This window comes from Dendropsophus ebraccatus, chromosome 5 (genome assembly GCF_027789765.1).
Source record: "Dendropsophus ebraccatus isolate aDenEbr1 chromosome 5, aDenEbr1.pat, whole genome shotgun sequence".
Taxonomy (NCBI): domain Eukaryota; kingdom Metazoa; phylum Chordata; class Amphibia; order Anura; family Hylidae; genus Dendropsophus; species Dendropsophus ebraccatus.
The window spans coordinates 125,144,570-125,165,530 of record NC_091458.1 but is presented as its reverse complement, the minus strand read 5'-3'; the positions used below and the strand labels follow the sequence as shown (position 1 = coordinate 125,165,530).

At 44.3% G+C, this 20,961-nt stretch overlaps 2 protein-coding genes across 3 annotated transcripts in view; one reads left to right on the top strand and one right to left on the bottom strand.

Moving 5' to 3' along the window:
• Positions 1 to 15,466, bottom strand: part of PSPH (phosphoserine phosphatase) — a 23,799-nt gene extending 8,333 nt beyond the window's left edge. Inside the window, exons 1-3 of one of the 2 annotated variants that reach the window (XM_069971187.1) lie at positions 15,260 to 15,466; positions 4,804 to 4,959; positions 717 to 851 (exon numbers count right to left, since the gene is read on the bottom strand). In XM_069971187.1, the coding sequence (XP_069827288.1) occupies positions 717 to 851; positions 4,804 to 4,943 (275 nt within the window). In that variant the 5' untranslated portion in view covers positions 4,944 to 4,959; positions 15,260 to 15,466. Of the gene's footprint in view, positions 1 to 716; positions 852 to 4,803; positions 4,960 to 5,872; positions 6,336 to 15,259 lie in introns of those variants that run through there. The other variant, XM_069971186.1, reaches the window with a different exon arrangement.
• LOC138792989 (THAP domain-containing protein 2-like) lies at positions 15,184 to 20,961 on the top strand. Its single transcript, XM_069971188.1, has 3 exons — positions 15,184 to 15,674; positions 18,732 to 18,927; positions 19,841 to 20,961. Exons 1-3 carry the CDS (start codon positions 15,604 to 15,606, stop codon positions 20,174 to 20,176), a joined length of 603 nt encoding a protein of 200 aa, XP_069827289.1. The 5' UTR covers positions 15,184 to 15,603; the 3' UTR covers positions 20,177 to 20,961.

The window sequence follows — 20,961 nt, the reverse complement described above, 5'->3', positions numbered from 1 at the left end:
CTCAGCCAATCGCGGCTGAGCTTCGGATGACGCTGCAGAGGGTGGCCGGCACTCGGGAAGATCCGACAAACTCCCGAAGAAGACGTCACTGCTGACGATCGGAGACCGTGGACGACACGACATGCGGTGAGTATAATGCACCACACTTCCGGGTCTAGCGTGGGTGGGGGGAAACACGGGGAAGGGGGCCATTCACAGACATAACATACATTACAAAGTTGTATAACTTTGTAATGTGTGTTATTCTGTGAATAATTTTTTTTCGCCGGATAACCCCTTTAAACTGGTGTAAAGTAGAACTGGCCCAGTTGCCCCTAGCAACCAATCAGATTCCACCTTTCATTTCCCAAAGAATCTGTGAGGAATGAAAAGTGGAATCTGATTGGTTGCTAGGGGCAACTGAGCCAGTTTCACTGTACACCAGTTTGATAAATCTCCCACTATGTTCCCACAATGTAACAACGAGTGCAAATAATGGCTGTTTGCATTTTGCATTTATTTTTACATTGCGTGAACATAGCCTATAAGGCTGCATTCACACGTCTGATACATTATGCCTCAATATCGGGCCGTGTAATAGGGTCCTTAGTCACCCAGCCATCACCAGCTTTTCCTGACAAAACACCAACATTTCACAATGGAAGGCCATTCCTGAATCCACTTGTTTTTCTCATCATATGTACTTTAGTCTGACCTTTCCCATAAAGATAACTCACTTTATCCCCTCAGTGAGCCTTGGAGGGTGCTCTGTTATCAAGGCTTGTACTTGTTCCCTCGATGGGCGAATTAATGCAAGTCTCTCTGTAAGAGCAGCCTTGAAGGTCAGGGATCCTCCCATTGCTTTCCGAGTCCTAAGAAAGAAAAAAAAAAAGAAAAAGAAAACTTAACACTCAAGCATGGAATAGTGCAGACCTCTGTCATTTTCACCTCTGTTTGGACTGCATTAGGGTGTTTTTTTTTTTTTTTTTAACATTTCAGTTAGGCTAGGTTCACACTGCGTTTTTCTGGTCCATTTAACGGCCCTTTTTTCAAACGTTTGATTTTAAAGTACAGAAAAATGGGGTTAACCACGTTTTTGTGAACATTAAATAAAAACTAAAAAAATCCATTTTGATTCAAACACAGTGTGATAGGAATGATCCCGGCACTCACCAAGTTAAAGTGACTGTACCACCAAGCCCAAGCTGAAGCACTGGAGGCAGGCCGACCCACCCTTAGTGGGAGGAAACCCTAGCCTAGAGGGGCTATGATAGGGTTCCATTGATTCTAATAGAGTCAGGTCATGGAGGGACTGGGGTTTCTTCCCACTAAGGGTGGGTTGGCCCGCCTCCAGTGCTTCAGCCTGGGCCTGGTGGTACAGTCACTTTAAATTATGCTTGTTTATTCAGTGCAAAGACATCATAGGGTGTCACGGCCGCGGCGGCTTCCCGTGTTCCGGGCCGCCGCCGCGACCTCCTCCTGCCCCATGCAGCTGCCGGGGTCCTTGTGCAGGGACCCGGCGCTGCTGCTAGTTCGGCCCCTGGGGGCGCCTCACCTCTCCTCCGCTCCTGTCTCTCACTGTGCCGGCCGGCACGCGCGTCCCCGCCTCCTAGGGCGCGCGCGCGCCGGCTGTCTCAGATTTATAGGGGCAGTGCGCTCCTAATTGGTTAGTTGCACCAATCACTCCCTATATATTCCAGCCCTGCCCCACTACAGGTGTTGGAGCCTCTACATGCTTCCCATAGCGTTTGGCCCAGCTCCCTGTTGTTCCTGATTCCTATCCGCTACCTGGTCCCTAGTCCCTGTTCCTGATTCCTATCCGCTACCTGGTCCCTAGTCCTGGTTCCTGCTCCCCTGTCACTCCATTGCTCCTGTGTTCAGCCTGTCACCTGCGGTTTCGCCTCGCCTGCCGTCACTAGCAACCAAGCCAGGGGTAGCGACCTGGGGGTCGCCTGCCGCAGCAAGTCCATCCCGCCTTGTGGCGGGCTCTGGTGAAAACCAGCGGCCCCTTAGACTCCGCTCCCTGGTGAGGTTAGTGCCATCGCTGGTGGCGGTCCAGTGGATCCACTACTCCAGGCGTTACATAGGGTACAGGAGAATGCATTTTGGCATATAGCCTTAATCAGCTGGAGGCTATATGCCGAAACACGTCCTCCTGTACCCTATGATGTTTTTGCACTGAATAAATAAGCATAATTTAACTTGGTGAGTGCCGGGATCCTTCCTATTGCTTTATCTGGGACGCTGGTCCTACCATGAGCACCACTGACCACAGAGTGCGGTCTCCCCAACTACACAAATGCAGTGTGAACCTAGCCTAAGTAGCGTTATAAAAGCTATTAACCATTGTATTGTATTACTGCATATAGTTATAGAAGGTGAACTGTGCATCCCATGAAATGCTTACTTAAAGGGGTTGTCTGGGATAAAATTATATTCTACTATGCTGCGGGGGACATGTGAGTGACATATACTTACCTGTTCCAGGCCGCCCACTCTCCGGCCCTTCAGCGACTTCAAAACATCCGATGCTGCTCTTTTCCAGCCAGAAATGGAAGCTCAGCATAGCCAGTATAGAGTCTATACTGAGCTTCCATTTACAGTGGAAACAACACGTCAATGGATGTTATGAAATCACAGACAACGGCAGAGAGAGGGAGACCCGGCGGCGGAACGGGACAGGTAAGTATATGTCACTCACATGTCTCAGAAAGCCCCAGCAGCATAGCAAAATATAATTTTATCCTGGACAACCCCTTGGACACTATGCTGTCCTGTGTGTTAAGTCCACTGTCAGGGAAACAGCTAAAGTAGGGGGGTCCTCCAGCAGTTGCTAAACTACAATTCCCATCATGCCTGGACAGCCAAAGCCCTGTTCCATAGGCCTGTGCTGGGAGCACATTATAAAACACAGTTTTTATCTGTTTATAAAGCGTTTACTTCAAAGACCTGGACACCATTGTGTACAGTACAGTAAAGTATAAAGTAACGGGACATTCTCAGATTGTGAAGTCATTACGTTCAGTAAATCTTCACTGCTGGCATTTTTGTTTCTGATTGTGAGAAATGAAAGGAAAGGTCCACATGGCATCCACCAGGCCTCTCACATGATCGCCTGTCTAGGCTAATTCTTCAGAATTTCTGGCAGTCTGCCCTATCTATTGTGTGGTTAGCGCTGCTCTCAGGACACTCCAGTAACTAGAATTATACAGTTACTGCTATGGAAAACTACTGACCACAGCTTATACAAGCAAGAAGAGATGTGTATTCTAAAGCGTGGAATTTTTGGAATGCAATAAGGCACACCCCATAATAAAGAAACATAGAAGATTGTCGGCAGAAAAAGACCACTGGGTCCATCTAGTCTGCCCTATTAGTATTTCCCTTCTTATTATCTTAGGATAGATATATGTTTATCCCAGGAAGGTTTACTTTCTGTTATTGTAGATTTACCAACCACATCTGCTGGATCAAGGATTATGAAAGAAAAAAAAAAATGCAACTTTCTTACAAAAACAGCACCACCCCTGCCACCAGGTTGTGTGTGGTATTACAATTCAGCTCCATTTAGTTCAATTGAACGGAGCTGAAATACCACACCCAAACTGAGGACAGGAGAGGTGCTGCCATGTTTTCCTCAGCCTGAACAACTCCTTGAATGTGTAATGTTTAGGCATCCCAACTCTTCTCCAGCCTGTATTCAGGGACATAAGCCGTCACTAGAGGTGCCTGGCAGCGGCTTATCTCGCCTATCTCCATTCAGAAGCTGTGAACATTTGTCAAACCAAACATTTATGTGTATGGAAAAATAGTCCAATAACTATTGAAAATGTCTGGACACCGTACATTCACACAAGGCAGACATGACGTGGTGAAATCTGTAGCTTATCTTCTAAACCCCAAACATCCTGCTCATCTTGAATCATGTCCAAGTCATGTAAGCTGATTTTCATTATGGAAAGGAGAAATGTTAATAAGCTACAAGTAACTAAGGGTGCCTTTACACAAACAGATTTAGCTGACAGATTTTTGAAGCCAAAGCCAGGAACTATAGACAGGGAACAGGTCAAAAAGGAAAGACTGAGATTTCTCCTCTTTTCAAATCCATTCCAGGCTTTGGCTTCAAAGATCTGTCAGATAAATCTCTCTGTTTAAAAGGCACCCTATGGGTCCTATTTAGACCAAGAGATTTCTCGGCCGTGGGGGCCGTAAACGAGCGCTGATCAGCGAGATCATCGGTTCGTCTGCTGTACTTTTACATGACACAAGGAATCGAGCAGATGGGCTGCTTCTTGTATCACTCATGCAGTCCTGGTTTCCAAATCACAAGCAGCCACGCTGCTTGTGATCCTGTTCTCTGGTCCTCACAATGGCTGTATATTCAGGCCCCACCTCCTCCAGCTGTCAATCATTTCTGGAGGAGGAGGAGGCAGCCTGAAAATACAGCTGGAGAACCAGATACCGGATCACAAGCAGGGTGGCTGGTAAGTATAGACTGCTGCTTGTAATCTGGAAACTGACAGAACGAATATATACAAATCCTGTGCTGTCAGTTTCTCTTTATCGGCCGCACAAACCCGTGTTTACACAGGGAGACGTGCGGCCGATAAAGATACATTTTTGCGCCGGCACAAAATAATGGGATCAGACGAGAATCGGGTGCTTGCCCGATCTTCAGCTGCTTGTTTTACATGGGCCGATTATCGGCTGCAGGAGCGTTTCTAGTGACGTGAAAGGACCCTAACCCACCAGTGAAAATATTTGCTGTAATAGAATATTTTCAAATATATTTAAAAGCAAATGTTTTATCACATTACCACTTACATTTCTGCCACGGCATCTCCCACGCCGCAGAACTTAGCCAGTTCATCTATGCCCTCCTCTTTTATAACTGTGCTATCCACGTCAAAGCAAACTGCATCTGTCCTGCGGAAGGTTTCCTTCAGCTGTGAGAGGGAAGACATTCTGCGGTGCACCCTTCTGTGAGAACAAGAGAAAGAATTGTTTATTAAGAAACATAATAAAATACACCATGCAAAGCTAGCTTTCAGAATGACAGGGCATTGGGAACAAATTGGGGCAACTGTATTTGGTGACTACTGTGAACTATGACCTATCATCCAACCAACATAAGAGCTATACCCAGCACTCTGTCCCAATCAATTTAGATGGGCAGCATATAAAACCATCCCCAATAAAGGGGTTATCCAGCAAAAATCTTTTTTTTTTTTTTTTTCTTCACATCAACTGGTTTCAGAAAGTTATATAGATTTGCAATTTACTTATATTTAAAAATCTCCAGTCTTTCCATACTTATCAGCTGCTGTATGTCCTGCAGAAAATGTTGTTTTCTTTCAAGTCTGACACAGAGCTCTCTGCTGCCACCCCAGCCCGAGACAGGAACTGTCCAGACTAGGAAAGGTTTTCTATGGGAATTTGCTGCAGCCCTAGACAGTTCCTGTCTCTGACAGAGGTGGCAGCAGAGAGCACTGTGTCAGACTAAAAAAAAAAAAAAAATTACAAGAAGTACAAATTACAAGTAAATTACAAATCTATATAACTTTCTTAAACCTGTTGATTTTGTGCCGGATAACCCTTTTAAACTCTACTTATACAATCTGCACTATACATGCTTATTCACAGCCTGTGCTACACATACACTATGCTATAAAGATGTGTTATAGACTCTAATGGTGCGTTTACACAGGCAGATTTATCTGACCAATTTTGGAAGCCAAAGTCAGGAATGGACTTGAAAAGACAGGGAATCTCAGTCTTTCCTTTATGACCTGCACCCTGTTTATAGTCTGTTCCTGGCTTTGGCTTCAAAAATCTGTCAGATAAATCTCTCTGTGTAAACGCACCATTATTATACCTTATCAAGTTAATTTACCTTATACGCGTGCACATGGATGAGTTGTCAGCAGTAAAGGGAAAGCTCTATATAGGAAGACTGTGTATGAGAAATCCTGTGCTCCTCTATGTATAGTCCAGGTAAGACAGCTGCAGTGCAATCTACTGTATCTTATATAACCAGCAGGTGCCTGCCTTCCATGTAATATGTATTCCAGGTAAGCTACAAAGCAATACGACTTCACTGCTGAAATGTTCACTATCAGCGGCTATAAATATTACTGCCACAATCCAAGATCTTTTTTTTTTTTGCAGCGTTACTTATCTGTCCAGGCCTGATCTATCTGGAATCACGTGCAGAGTCCATGCACACGGACAATACTGCAAATAAGCTTCACGTGTTATACTCCACTTAACTTTTTCCTCATTGGGTGCAAATTTCATTACTGTTTATAGAAATGGAGGAGATTTATCAAACATGGTGTAAAGTGAAACTGGCTCAGTTGCCCCTAGCAACCAATCAGATTCCACCTTTCATTCCTCACAGACTCTTTGTAAAATGAAAGGTGGAATCTGATTGGTTGCTAGGGGCAACTGAGCCAGTTTCACTTTACACCATGTTTGATAAATCTCCCCTATGGCTTCCAATTTGTCATGTATGATAAACATATGGCAGAAGTAACCCCTATGTTACTGGAGTTATCCAGTGTTAGAAAAACATGGCCACTGTCTTCCAGAGACAGCACCACTCTTGTTCAGGTGTAGTTTGCAATTAGGCTCCATTCACTTCAATGGAACTGAGAGGCAAAACCTGCACCCAAACTGGAGACAGGAGTGGTGCTTTCTCTGGAAGAAAGTGGCCATGTTTTTGTATCGCTGAATAACCTCTTTACAGTGAAGCTCTGGTCTAGAGACACCTTCATCCAATATTTGATTCCTCAGCAAATATACACAGGGTTAGCAAAATTAAAGAGGATGTACCATCATGTACATCCTCTTTAATATGACCCACGGATAGAACGGCGCCGTCGTGGGAAAGCCAGTGCCGCGGTTCATTCTATTCACGGGTCCCGGGCCGGGGATGAAGCACAGGAGGCGGGCCGGCCTGCACCCAGTGGGAGGAAACCCCCATCCCTCTATGACACGGTTCCATTGATTCTATTGGAGCCGCGTCATAGAGGGGAGGGAATTCCCTCCCACTGGGGTCGGGCTGGCCCGTCTCCATTTCTTCAGCCCTGGCCTGGTACCCGTGGATAGAACAGCGCTGTACACGGGAACAGGGCCAGAGTTCAAAAACGGGCCACGGCACCGGCTTCCCTGTGACTGCGCCGTTTTATCTGTGGGTTATATTAAAGAGGATGCACCTGATGGTGCATCCTCTTTAAACTTTCCCAGCTCAAAGGGCATTTTGCTCCTTCAAATGAGATGAAAATCTGACAGCAGGCACGTCAGATGATTTACTTGCCAATAGGTGGCACTATAGCTATAAAATTCATGCAACAAATGTTCACTATGCCCCCTATGGTTTTCAGCAACGCTCTCTATTTGCAAAACTAGGTTTTCTTCCATAGTTACAACCTGAAAACCAATGCTATGACACCAATACCGGTCTGTCAAAGTACATGGAGTGAGGTCAGGGGAGTGGGGAAGCCACAATGGCTGATCACCTGTGCATCTGTGAAAGCTTCAAAGCAGTTATCCAGCGCTCCAAAAACATGACCACTTTCTTTCAGAGACAGCACGACTCTTGGCTCCAGTTTGGTAACTCCGATCCATTGAAGTGAATGAAGCTTAATTACAAACCACACCTGAACTAGAGACAAGAGTCGTATTGTCTCTGAAAGAAAGTGGCCATGTTTTTGTAGCGCTGGATAACCCCTTTAATTCATGCTAATAAAATACAGTTGTTACTACAACGGCACCTATCAGCAACTATTTACACTGAGATTTTTTATTTAACAAATGCAACCACAACATCTGAACTGATCCTTGTCCGATTTTTGTCTCATTTGGAGCAAAAGAATGTGCCCCCCTCTTCCATAGCCCTCTGAGTTGGTAAACTTTCGTTTAGTTAAATATATATATAGATTTAAAACCATGGAATGTGATGTTAAAGGGGTTGTCCAGCAAAAAATATTTTTTTCTTTCAAATCAACTAGTTTCAGAAAGTTATATAGATTTGTAATTTACTTTAATTAAAAATCTCAAGTCTTCCCATATTTATCAGCTGCTGTATGTCCTGAAGGTTTTCTTTCCAGTCTAACACAGTGCTCTCTGCTGCCACCTCTGTCCATGTCAGGAACTGTCCAGAGCATCAGCAAATCTCTATAGAAAACCTCTCCTGCTCTGGACAGTTCCTGACATGGACAGAGATGTAAGCAGAGAGCACTGAAACGAATATGCCACTTCCCGCATGACATACAGCAGCTGATAAGTACTGGAGAACTGGAGATTTTTAAATCGAAGTAAGAGGGAAAAAGGACCGCACCACTGGGTAAAAAATAAAAAAAAAATTGTCTTCCCTGATGTACATTCACTTTAAAATGTTTGTTTGGGCTGTTGTGTACCCCGACCCTGTTCGTACATCCATCGAATGCATATATGCCTTTGTTTTTCCTTCTTTTTCTCTGTAATCTGAAAATTTGTCAATAAAAGTTGAATTTGTAAAATGTTTGTTTGTAATGCTTTTTTGTTAATTTATGATCAGTGTAAAACATTTATAGAGAAAAAAAATTAAACATAGTGCAAATAATAAAAATGTGAACTCAAAACTAAATTAAAACTAAAAGGAATTTTATTCTTCATTGATCTTAAATATTTTGGTAGTGTTTGTGGCAGATATAACCAATGATGTGGGACATTGCAAGACATGATGCAATCCTAGGTTTATGTTACACGATTCCTATAAACTGTCTTGGGGCTGAGGTGCCTGACAGAGTCATCTACTGTGTCTGTTTTTTTGACAGAAATTGAAATTTGAAAGAAATCTGCTGAACAAAGCCATATGCTATCAAATATGATGGAATCTGTAACAATACAGACTATGGCCCTATTCACACAATCTGTACTTTTGCGGATTCGCAATTACAGACAAAAGTAAGGACCTATTCCTTCTCTTTGGGCTATTCACACGTCCGTCATTTTTAGTATCTGTGAATAAACTGTAATCCATTACTGACAAGCCCTAGTACAAACCATAATTGTAGGATGGATTATCCCATAGAAGTCTATGGGAGCATCAGTAATTTGTGGATGTTACAGAAGTATCACTCGTAACAGCCACAAAATACGGATCCTTAATTCTGATGTCACAGGTGATGTCTCCTGGCAGCTATTTTAACAATCGACTTATCACTTTTACTGATCCACATAAAAAAATACAGATTATGGATGAAAAATTCAGGAATGTTTTAATGTAGCCTTAAAGTAACTTTGTACCCACAATCTGCCCCCCCCCCCAAACCACTTGTACCTTCTTCTAGCTGCTTTTAATCCAAGATCTGTCTTGGGGTCCGTTCCGCAGGTAATGCAGTTATTGTCCTAAAAACAACTTTTAAACTTGCAGCCCTGTGCCAAATGTCTGAGGCCTAGAGTGTCTGTGCATTAGGCTGGCACAGCCTCTCTGTCCCTCCTCCCCGCCCTCTTCATCATTAGGAATGCCCCAAACAGCATTTCTCCTATTCATCACCTGTGTGAGCACGGCACATGGGCTGGATCGTTAAGGTACCTGTGCAATGTTCACTGCAGAGGAATAGGAAAAATTCTGCCTGGAGCATTCCTAATGATGAAGAGGGTAGGGAGGAGGGACGGAGGGGTGGTGCAAGGTTAGGGCACAGATACTCTAGGCCAGTGATTTTCAACCAGTGTGCCGCGGCACACTAGTGTGCCGCAAAGCATGGTCAGGTGTGCCGCGGGGAAAATTCCCCAAACTATGGTGCCCCTGCAGATTGCCCCGCTACTGCTGTCCGCCTCACCTACTGGCCAACTGTAGTGCCCGGACGTGCTCCTCCTATCCAATCAGCGAAGACCGAGCGTGTGGTGCGCTGCGGCAGGCCGTAGCGCACACTTTGATTGGATGCGTGCATCACGGCCTGCCGCAGCGCACCACACGCTCGGTCTTCGCTGATTGGATAGGAGGAGCACGTCCGGGCACTACAGTTGGCCAGTAGGTGAGGCGATTGGAGTAGATTGGATGCGTGCATCACGGCCTGCCACAGCGCACCATGCTCCCGGTCTCCGCTGATTGGAGGCGGCCAGTAAGTGAGGCGGACAGCAGCGGCGACAATCTCGGAGGAGGTGAGGAGGAAGGGGGGGAGAGCAACAGGAGAAAAGAATGGGGGAAAAAAAACTGGGGATGGGGGAGAGAAGCATGGGGATGGGGGAGAAACAGGGGAGAGAAACATGGGGATGGGGGAGAGAAACAGCGGAGAGAAGCAGGGGGGAGAGAAGTATGGTGGAGAGAAGCACAGGAGAGAAGCAGGGGGGAGAGAAGTATGGTGGAGAGAAGCACAGGAGAGAAGCAGGGGGGAAAGAAGCACATGAGAGAAGCATGGGGGAAAGAAGCACAGGAGAGAAGCATGGGGAGAGAAGCAGGGGGAGAAGTATGGTGGAGAGAAGCAGAGGGGAGAGAAGCATGGGGGAGAGAAGCACAGGAGAGAAGCAGGGAGAGAAGTATGGTGGAGAGAAGCACAGGAGAGAAGCAGGGGGGGAGAAGTATGGTGGATAGAAACGGTGGAGAGAAGCACAGGAGAGAAGCACAGGAGAGAAGCAGGGGGGAGAAGTATGGTGGAGAGAAGCACAGGAGAGAAGTAGGGGGGAGAAGTATGGTGAAGAGAAGCATGGGGGAGAGAAACACAGGAGAGAAGCATGGGGGAGAGAAGCACAGGAGAGAAGCAGGGGGGAGAAGTATGGTGGAGAGAAGCATGGGGGGGAGAAGAAAACAGGCCCAGGTTTCACACTGAGTGAGTATAAATACATTTAGAATCTATATTATTAACTATATGTATAATATGTACTGTTTTAGTGTCATTTTGTGCCATTTTGGTTGGTGGTGTGCCCCGGGATTTTTTAAGTATAAAAAGTGTGCCGCGGCTCAAAAAAGTTTGAAAATCACTGCTCTAGGCCACAGACGTTTGGCACAGGGCTGCAAGTTTAAAAGTTGTGTTTTAGGACAATAACTGCATCACCTGCCGAACGGACACCAGGACAGATCTTGGATTAAAAGCAACTATCCAAAGGTACAAGTGGTTTGGGAGGCAGATTGTGGGTACAGAGTCACTTTAAAGGGGCTTTGCAGGCAAAATCTATGGATCTACATCTAGGATTGATGGGAAATTCTGATTCAGGCTATGTTCACACAACGTATATTTTTGTAAAATCATTTTATTACGAAAATATACATGCCTTTGCTGCCTATGGGGTCCCGGCCGGAGGGTATACACATAGTTCTATCAGATATGCTGTATTCTGTATGTTCCTTGCAATATGGTTTCTGTTATAATAGATAAAGAGCATGATGGATCAGACTTTGAATTTTTCACAGGACCCAATCTGGTGCCAAAATGCAGTAGTCATCATGTTTTCCATCATAACCAGTGTTGGATTGGAAGGGTTGAAAAATAAAGCTGGGTTCACTGTGTTTTTGCTGTCTGTGTACATTAAAAAAAAAAACGGATGCAAAACAGATGGTAAAACAGATGCTGATGTATGTGATACTGCAGAATCAGTTTTCCATTCACTTACGCTATAAAGAAAAAAAAAACAGCCTGCAATGGATGGATCAGTGTTTTTTTTTAAAAAGCACGAAAATGATATTGACCAAATCAGTTTTTCCTGGAACACCTCTTTAGGGTGCGTTCACACCTACAGGATCTGCAGCAGATCCGCAGCAGATTTGATGGTACAGATTTGATGGTGTGTTCAGTTATTTAAATGAAATCTGCTACGGATCTGCTGCGGATCCGGTAAGTGTGAACGTACCCCTAAAGTTAAGCGTTCTGAAACAGTAACAGTGAAGCAGATAGAAAAGCGCAGTGTGAACCCCGCCTAATGAAAATTGGTGCAAAATGCAAATATAAGTTTGTCATTGTTTTCATGTGGTATCTTTAGTAAATTCTTTGCAACGGTCGCTTTTTTTTTTTTGCACAAATTACATAATTTTGCTAAATTTTTTGAGACACTTTAGGTCGAGTTTACACAGCACTCTTTTTTGACCCAAGTGCACCACATAAATGATATTTTGGGGGTTCCGTCATTCATTTGATAGCAGATTGAAAGATGCCCATACAAAGTACACCTGCTCCTGAAAAAAACAAGCTCTCACATGGCTCCTAGAAGGCGAGGAAGAAAAAAACCGAAAATACAAAAGTGACAATTGGCCCGGTCCTTAAGGGGTTAAAGTGTCACTGTCATTTTTTTTATTTTTTTTTTCAGAAATCAATAGTCCAGGCGATTTTGAGAAACTTTGTAATTGGGTTTATTAGGAAAATATGCCATTATCTGCATTCAAAAAGACTTTCCTCAGAGGTCCCTCCTCTCTCATTCACTGCTCATTATCAGGAAATCTTGACTCTTTTACATCAGTCTGGCCCTTTCTAATCTAAGGAGGGGGAGGAGGGAGATTAGTCGCCAGCAGAGAGCAGAGAACAAAGGATTACACAGCGGGACCTGTGTGAAATCTGGTATTCTGAGGTCAGAGAGGTCAGTGCTGACTTCAGAGGAGATAGCCCGGTGATTTAGCTGTAAATTAACTTTTTGTTGTCCTGTTTTGGTGCCTTATATCCTTCAACCCCTCCGCTCTCCATAAGAGACAGTCACACTTTAAGGCCTACTCTAAAAACCCTGTAATACCGGGGTCGGGCCTATTTCTGGAGAAACACAGTACTGAACTTTTTCTAAAGTGAGTTTTATGAAGTGAAACATTTTAATTTTTCCACAAATTTTTTAACAAGTTTCCTCCAGCCCGGATTATGCTCAAAAACCAGTGTAAACCTGTTTTATTGTGGGATTTATTTCTTGGCTAGGAATAACTTGAAAAACATCATAAAACCTGTAAGCTACGGCCTGCTACATTTTCACGTGGACCCTTTATTACATGGGGAATACTGTGCGGCTGGCTCCTCGGAGACGTTTGGAGCTGTATAACGTCCAGATGTGCAGTAACTTGGCCAGATGGTTGGGAATTAGAATAATTATAACCAAATTTATCCTTCAAAAATTGTGGAACGATTTTAGAAATGGAATGCTCGCCATCTTGTCCATTTATTTTGGCCATTTTCGTCATCTCACAGGACTTCTCTAGGTTGGGCTGGGTTCACATCAGTGGTTTTCTCATTCATGAACACATTTCTCTATATTAAAGTGAATGTACCATGAGGTTTTTAAATCAATAGACTGGAGCTGTCATGAGGATGCCAGTGCCACAGTTCTTATTTTGAACCATGGCCTGATTCCCAGGCACGGGGCCAGTCTATTCCCGGTTACCGGCCCGGCACGAAGCATTGGAGGCCGGCCCCCAGTGTGACGATCTCCCCTCAGTGACCGGACGCCATTGATTCTAATAGAGCCGCCTCACAGAGGGGAGGGGATATTGTCACACTGGGGACGGATGGCCCCCCCTCCAGTGCTTCAGGACAGCCTGAAAACTGGGAATAGACTGGCACCGTGCCTGGGAATCAGACCGTGGTTACAAAAAAAGAACTGTGGCACTGGCATCCCCATGCCGGCGCCAGTCGCAAACTGATCAGCAAATAAACAGTTTTTTTAATGATCCGTTTGCATTTTGGCTTTAAAAAACTGACTTTTGTCCATTTGTTTGCTTCAATCTTCTGCGCATGCTTAGTGAAAAAACTGATGACGGATAATTTGCAAACGGACGTGAACGGACATACCTTCCATTTAGATCTTTAAAATGTAAAGAGAAAACAGAAGTGCACTTTCCGTTCGAGATCAGTTTTTTTTTTTTTAGATTGAAAAAAAAAAAGGTGCATGAAGAAATTTTATGTCCGTCCAAAAAAAACTGATCCCTGACAGATTTCATGAAAACTGAGCCCGACTAAGACAAACTGAGCGCAAAAAAACCCACTGAAATTAATGGGGAGATGGACGAATCTGCTTGGTTCAGTTTCTTTGTCATCAAAATGGAAAAGAGAAATGGAATTGTGCAGGAAGGTCAAACGCTGGTGTGAACATAGCCTAAGGGCCTTATTCCACGGGACGATTATCGTTAACAATAAACGATCTCAAACGACGGCTATTGTGAACGACCTGAAATCGTTCACCCAATTACACGGAACGATGATTGTTACTTATGATCGTTCTTGCGGTCCTTTTGTCGTCGCTATTGCATTCGTCGCTACAGAGAACAACGTCTTATTCCATGCGAACGATTTGCGAATGAGCAACGATAAAAATAGGTCCAGGTCTCATTAAGCGATCAACGATTTCTCGTTTGTTGTTTAATCGTTAACTGCTATTCAAACGAACGATTATCGTTTCGTTCCGAACGATTTAACGATTGTTCGAATGATCATTATCGTTCGCACAATTGTTAACGATAAATCATCTCAAACAAGCGCTATTGCGAAAGTGCGTTCATCCATTTACATGGAACGATAATCGTTACTTATAATCGTTCTTGCGGTCATCTAGTTGTCACTATTCCGTTCGTCACTACTGCGAACGGCCGAACGACATCTTTTTCAATGCGAACGAGCAACGATAAAAATAGGTCCAGGTCTTATTAAGCGATCAACAATTTCTCGTTCAGTCGTTAAACGTTAACTGCTATTCAACCGAACGGTTATCGCTCAGATTCAAACGATTTAACGATAATCTGAACGATAATGGTCCCGTGGAATAGGGGCCCGTACTATGGCATCACGTCACCTTACTGTTGTTTGCCGAATCAAAGGCTGTATTCTCTTTTTGTTTGCAAAAAAGTTTGAATGAAAAGTTGCACACAATACACACTGCTAAGATGTAAAGTACGCTAAATCTTACACTACATGAAATTTATATACATATATATATATACATATATAATTTATTTATCATGCCCTCATTGTGCACACAGCAAGATGTGGTGTATAAGATCACAGCTAGTCCCTCCATTAGATGTCACAGAGACTTAGACTAATGTTAGAAAGCTGAAGTTCCAGTAGAGACACCACTGCACATTCATGTATGGTGACTGGTTATACTGGGCTGACCAGTCACTATTGGGGTAAAGTTCCTGCCGGAGTGGTCAGTGACTAGTCATGTGACTAGTTGTGCACGATGTGTGAGGTGACAGATGATGCGTGCGCCGCTCGGGATTGCATCAGCCCGGTGCATCACTCCCATACAGGGACATGGAGCGGGGCAGGTGACAGGGGCGGCGGGTCCCTGCAGTCAGTGACGGCGGCGGTCAGTATAATGAATGACTTACAGTGTCAGCCGGCTGCTGCTGCTGCTGCTGTCCCTCGCCGCTGCTCTGTCGCTGCCTGGGACTCAGGAGACCTCTGAGCTAGGAGTTTAGGAGCAGACTGCTGCGGCTCGCTGCTCTATACAGAAGACTGCTGAGCAAGCTGTCATTTGGGGTGGAGGTAAAACCTTTAACAGCCCAATTCTTCCAGGCATCAAATTACCCCCGGTCTACCTTAAATCCAGTGACGTCACCAGCCATGGGCAAAGAGCAGCGATCACGTGATTCGGTGAAGTTTGCGGCGGCCATGTTGGAAACGGAAGCGGACGTAGCTATATAGTGTATAGCCAACTAGCTCATTGATAGCAATGCCCACTACGTGCGCGGCCTTTGGGTGTTCCAACAACTCTAAAAGGGACAACCAGGTTACTTTCCATAGGTAGGTAACGAGGGGAAACCGACATGTACAAGTGCTCAGCTAACTCCAAAAAGTGTGAAGTGGCAGAATAGCTTATTGCCCTGGGGACCTAGAAGCCAATGTGTGACATCATATATATGATGACGTCACAATCCCCTTCCAATGCCCCTGTGTGCCAGGTGCAGGATTGGTTGTGCCAAGCTGCCCTGGCACATTTACCCCTGAGCCTCAGGTGATGGGGAATCCCAGGAGAGGGGCAGAATAGGGGGCACTAAACAGCTCCTTGGGGTCCATTGGTCAGAGACCATAGACACAATGGCGCAGTATGGAGCTGAATAGGGCTGGGCGTTATTTCTATACAACCCAGTTAGATGTTGCCAGGATGAAGTGGTCCAAAAAGAAAAGTTTTTACTATATTTACTATATTATAATATATGCATTTTATTATATTCTAATATATGCAAATCCACTCTGAAAAAAAAGTTACGTCTCCTTTAGGATTATATTTATGCTGTTTTGAAAATTCCCAATTTTTGTAATTAAAAAAAAAAGAAAAAAAAAAAAGGGCTAATTTGCAGGCTGTTTTATAAAGGGGGGTGTCCACTATGTAAACATACCCTGTTGATGGATGCCGCTCTATGGCATGGGCTTTAGTTTTTCAATAGCATTTCAGGATATTTCTGGTAAACAGATGATGCCAAAGTTTTTGGGATGCAATTGCAGCCTATGGCTACGTTCCCACAATGTAAAAATAGGGGCAAATAATGGCCATAATTAAGGATCTTAAAGGAGAAGTCCGGCAAACGTTTTTATTAAAGTATTGTATTGCCCCCCAAAAGTTATACAAATCATCAATATACACTTATTATGGGAAATGCACATAAAGTGCTTTTTTCCCTGCACTTACTACTGCATCAAGGCTTCACTTCCTGGATAACATGGTGATGTCATGACCCGACTCCCAGAGCGGTACGGGCTGTGGCTGCTGGAGAAGATAATGGCAGAGGGATGCTCAGTGTCCCTCCAGTGCCCTGTGTCCCTCAGTGTCCCCCTGCCATCATCCTCTCCAGCAGCCACAGCCCGCACAGCTCTGGGAGTCGGGTCGTGACATCACCATGTTATCCAGGAAGTGAAGCCTTGATGCAGTAGTAAGTGCAGGGAAAAAAGCACTTTATAAGCATTTCCCATAATAAGTGTATAATGGTGATTTGTATAACTTTTAGGGGGCAATAAAAATTCTTGCCGGACTTCTCCTTTAATAAATTCTGGTAAGGCATTACTTTGGACTTTTTACATTGTGGGACTGTAGCCTGAGTGAATTAAACAGATCCCATAATAGTTTATGGGTGACAGATGCCGCTGTTACTCAGGGTTCACGGTAGCCTACTGAGAGACAAGACTATGCTATAAAAGAATAAATAAATAAAAAAAAAAACCATGGCTTATAATTGCTTTGTTAAACCACAGCAACTTCTGGTAAATTACATGTGGTCCAGGTTCGCTAAACCCGGGAGATCAAGGGTTAGCAGCGGGAAAGCAGCATCAGCCCCGATATTGTCATATATGGTGGCCCTTTATATTAGATGTTCGGATGGGTTTGCCAGAATGGAGCGACATGTGATGTCTATAATATTGCATATAGTCAGGGGTAGCATTGTGCTGGTAGTTTATAAGGACTGAAACATAGAAGGGTAAACATACCAGGACCAGTTAGCATCCATTATACTGGTAATTCTGGAGACATCACTAGATACCAGTGTTTCCTCAGACTGACATTTATGGCAACTTGTGGCCTTGCAGTTATAGAGGCACTTGGTGGGCAGATGATATATCTGCTTCATCACTAGCATATATTAGGAGGTAGCTGTACCCAGTACACAGACACCATCTGTAGCATCTCAGCAATCCTTCCACATCCCATGAGTGTCATAGGCCGGTTTCACGTGAGCATATTTGCATCTTTATTATGGATTAAAGTCCTGGCCTATCAGTTCAGGTCAATAAAGTGTCAGGCTGGGACTTGTTCCTATAACCTGCCCTATAAGACATCACTCATTGAAGTTGACCGTCTCTGGACTCACAAGCCCAAAGTGAGCAAGGAACTAAATCCTTTCCTGCAGATCAGAAAAAAAGTTTAGCTCAACCTGGGGAAGTCTGGCAAAAATTTTTATTTAAAGTATTGTATTGCCCCCCCCCCCCCCCAAACGTTATACAAATCACCAATTAACACTTATTATGGGAAACGCGTATAAAGTGCTTTTTTCCCTGCACTTACTACTGCATCAAGGCTTCACTTCCTGGATAACATGGTGATGTCACGACCAGACTCCCAGAGCTGTGCGGGCTGTGGCTGCTGAAAGGGGATGATGGCAGGGGGACACTGAGGGACACAGGGCAATGGAGGGACACAGAGCATCCCCCTGACATCATCCCCTCCAGCAGCCACAGCCCGCACAGCTCTGGGAGTCGGGTCATGACATCACCATGTTATCCAGGAAGTGAAGCCTTGATGCAGTAGTAAGTGCAGGGAAACAAAACCGCTTTATAAGCATTTCCCGTAATAAGTGTATATTGGGGATTTGTATAATTTTTGGGGGGGCAATACATTACTTTAATAAAAATGTTCACTAGACTTCTCCTTTAAATCAGTGCAACAAATGGCAAGAAGGTGTGGCATATACCTGGTATTGTGGGAATAAGGGGGGTGGTTTTATTTACAAGCACATCCACATTGTTTGCCCATTCCTTTTTTAATACCCCCAGGGACTGTGTGTGTCTGACACACACCTTATGGCTTGGAGCTGGTCCGGGCCACAGCTCTGGCTCCTCTGACTAGGTGATATTTATAAATAAATTTATCACAAACTCTCCACAAACAGGTACCAGATATATATATTTCAAGAAATGAGCAATAGTAGACTTCAACTATGGAGTTAGATCTAGTTGCCACACTCCCCAGGCAGTATCTGTGGATGACAGTCATGTGTCTGACGACATGTGATAAGTTACTACTCAAAAAATGGGGGGGTTTGCCGTTGTCTGTAGGGGTGATATTACTGATCATGTTGCATTATACAGATTTCCTTCAAACCCAGACAGAAGAAAACAATGGTTAAACCTCGTGAACAGAGAAAACTTCTCCCCAAGCCTGCACACTTTTTTGTGTTCAAACCATTTTGAAGAATCGTGTTTTGACCGAACAGGCCAGACCGTACGGTTAAGAACAAACGCGGTGCCTACAAAATTCATCTATCCAGAGCATATGGTGGAAAAGGTATGCTCGCAGGGTTTAGCCACATTTTACTGACAAACTATTTAAGTAGGTAGCTCCTCTAGTTAATAGTGCACACAAACCCTACTAGTATCTTTTCCTAAAGGAAGTTTTAAAAGGGGTTCTCTGATTACTGTGGATAAGGGGACAAGCACAAGGTTGTAGGGGGACTGACCTCTAGGGTCACAGGCCAACCCCATAACACCATTTAAAATAAAGGAGTCGGGGCACCAATCTAGAGATCCCCGGGAAGACCAGAGGTCCAACAACCCCACCCCCCTCCCATTGCATACTTGTCCGCTTTCCTGTGGATCGAGGACAAGTAAACATTCGGAAAACCTCTAAGTATAGATGAGCAAAGTTACAGTAATAACTAAGAGAATTGCTTCATCTCAGAATTCTGCTCAGCAGCCGGCTGCCTGGTGCTCTGTGTGCCTGGAAAAGCTGGATCCAGTGCTGGGAAACTCCTCCCAGTTACCCAGGACTGAATCCAGCTTTTCCCAGCACCTGGAGCAGAGCTGCAGCAAGTTAAAAGGCAGCCGGCTTATGAGCAGTTTTCTAAGATGAAGCAATTCACTTAGTTATTACTATAAATTGGCTCGTCTCTAGCTTTAAGGGGGGGGGGGGGGGCACTCACCTGTCCAATGCCATGCTGCTTTTCTGGAGACCCCTTTAACTTTTGAGATCTTAGAGTTCTACTGGTATCCAGTATAACCATATAAGTAACAAGTGTGCTAAGCCTGCAGTGTTAGGCCCAACAATGCAAATGAATGCTAAGCTCTCTGCCCTGGTTTTATACATTTGGGCTTTCTTTTATGCAGTCAGTATCCCCTCTGTTTTCAATGTTTTAGGTTATAGAGGTTTATATCTTTTACATTCTGATGATCCTACATGGAGTTTTCCACTTTACTTTCAGATAGCACTTAAAGCCATCATCACAAAGACAGAAGAGAAGCCCCCACCTGGATCTGCTACAGATATACAGAAAACCTCCGCCCTGCACAGTGACCACAGTTACTGCTTACCACGACCTGCTGACATTAAAAAAAAAATTTGGGACCTTGAAAGGAAATTAGAAATTGCTCACAAGAAAATAAAAATCTATCAGCAAAGAGAACGAAGAGGCAGGAGGAAATGCCCGACAGAGGACATCAGAGATGTAGACCAGACACCAGACGACACATCGCCCCTGGGCACAGTCCAGCACAGTGGTATGACGGCTGATCAAACACTGCACAACATGACAGTATAAGTGCTGCTGGCGTTAGACTCATGGACTGAAGACCCCATCAGGTCAAAACTTGACAGGTCTAAAATATCAGAAATGTTTTTCCTTCTATTTAAGTGACAATAATAATTTAAAACGTTAACTTATTGATGGACTTTTTTTTTTTTAAGGATGTATAATAGACAAGGCCCTCCACCTGTAAAGCAGTGAAAGACAGCTTGAGGACTTGGTAATAACTTACCCCTGCACACCATACCAAAGATGCTATAGGCAATTTGATGCTTGCAGACTGGTTAGATCAGGCTTCCAATAGGTTATCTTCATATTAGAGGACCAGGGTGGTTATATGTAGGTCTATAGTTTGATAAAGTTCCTAGGGCTGGGAAGACACTGATGGGAGTATCTGGTAGTATAAAGCTGTTTACAATGAATTCCCCACACTTAGGGTGGGTTCACATGTACCTTATTGCAGCAGATTTCATGCTGCGATCCTGTGTCCTGCCATTTAGCATAGACATAATCGCAGCAGAAAATTTTATTCCGTAAAGCCCTGTCCCCTTTACCCGTCCACGCTTCGGCCTGCTTCTGTGGCTCCCTGGCTTCCCGCTGTAGCCATTGGTGTGTTTGAAGCGGATTTCGCTGCAAAACTCGCTGCATGAAATCTGCTGCGATCTGGTACATGTGAACCCTCCCTTAAAGTGATTTCTGGTTTCAGATATTTCCTAATGTGAAGGTAGACTTAAGCCCAGCAACTAATATAACCCTAATATGCCCTAGGAGGTTTATACCACATAACTAGAGATGAGCGA

Coding starts and splice junctions, on each gene's coding strand:
- LOC138792989 (XM_069971188.1), top strand. CDS start 15,604: ATGCCCACTACGTGCGCGGCCTTTGGGTGTTCCAACAACTCTAAAAGG. Junction 15,675..18,731: donor AACCAGGTTACTTTCCATAG/GTAGGTAACGAG, acceptor TGCATTATACAG/ATTTCCTTCAAACCCAGACA. Junction 18,928..19,840: donor CAGAGCATATGGTGGAAAAG/GTATGCTCGCAG, acceptor CTTTACTTTCAG/ATAGCACTTAAAGCCATCAT.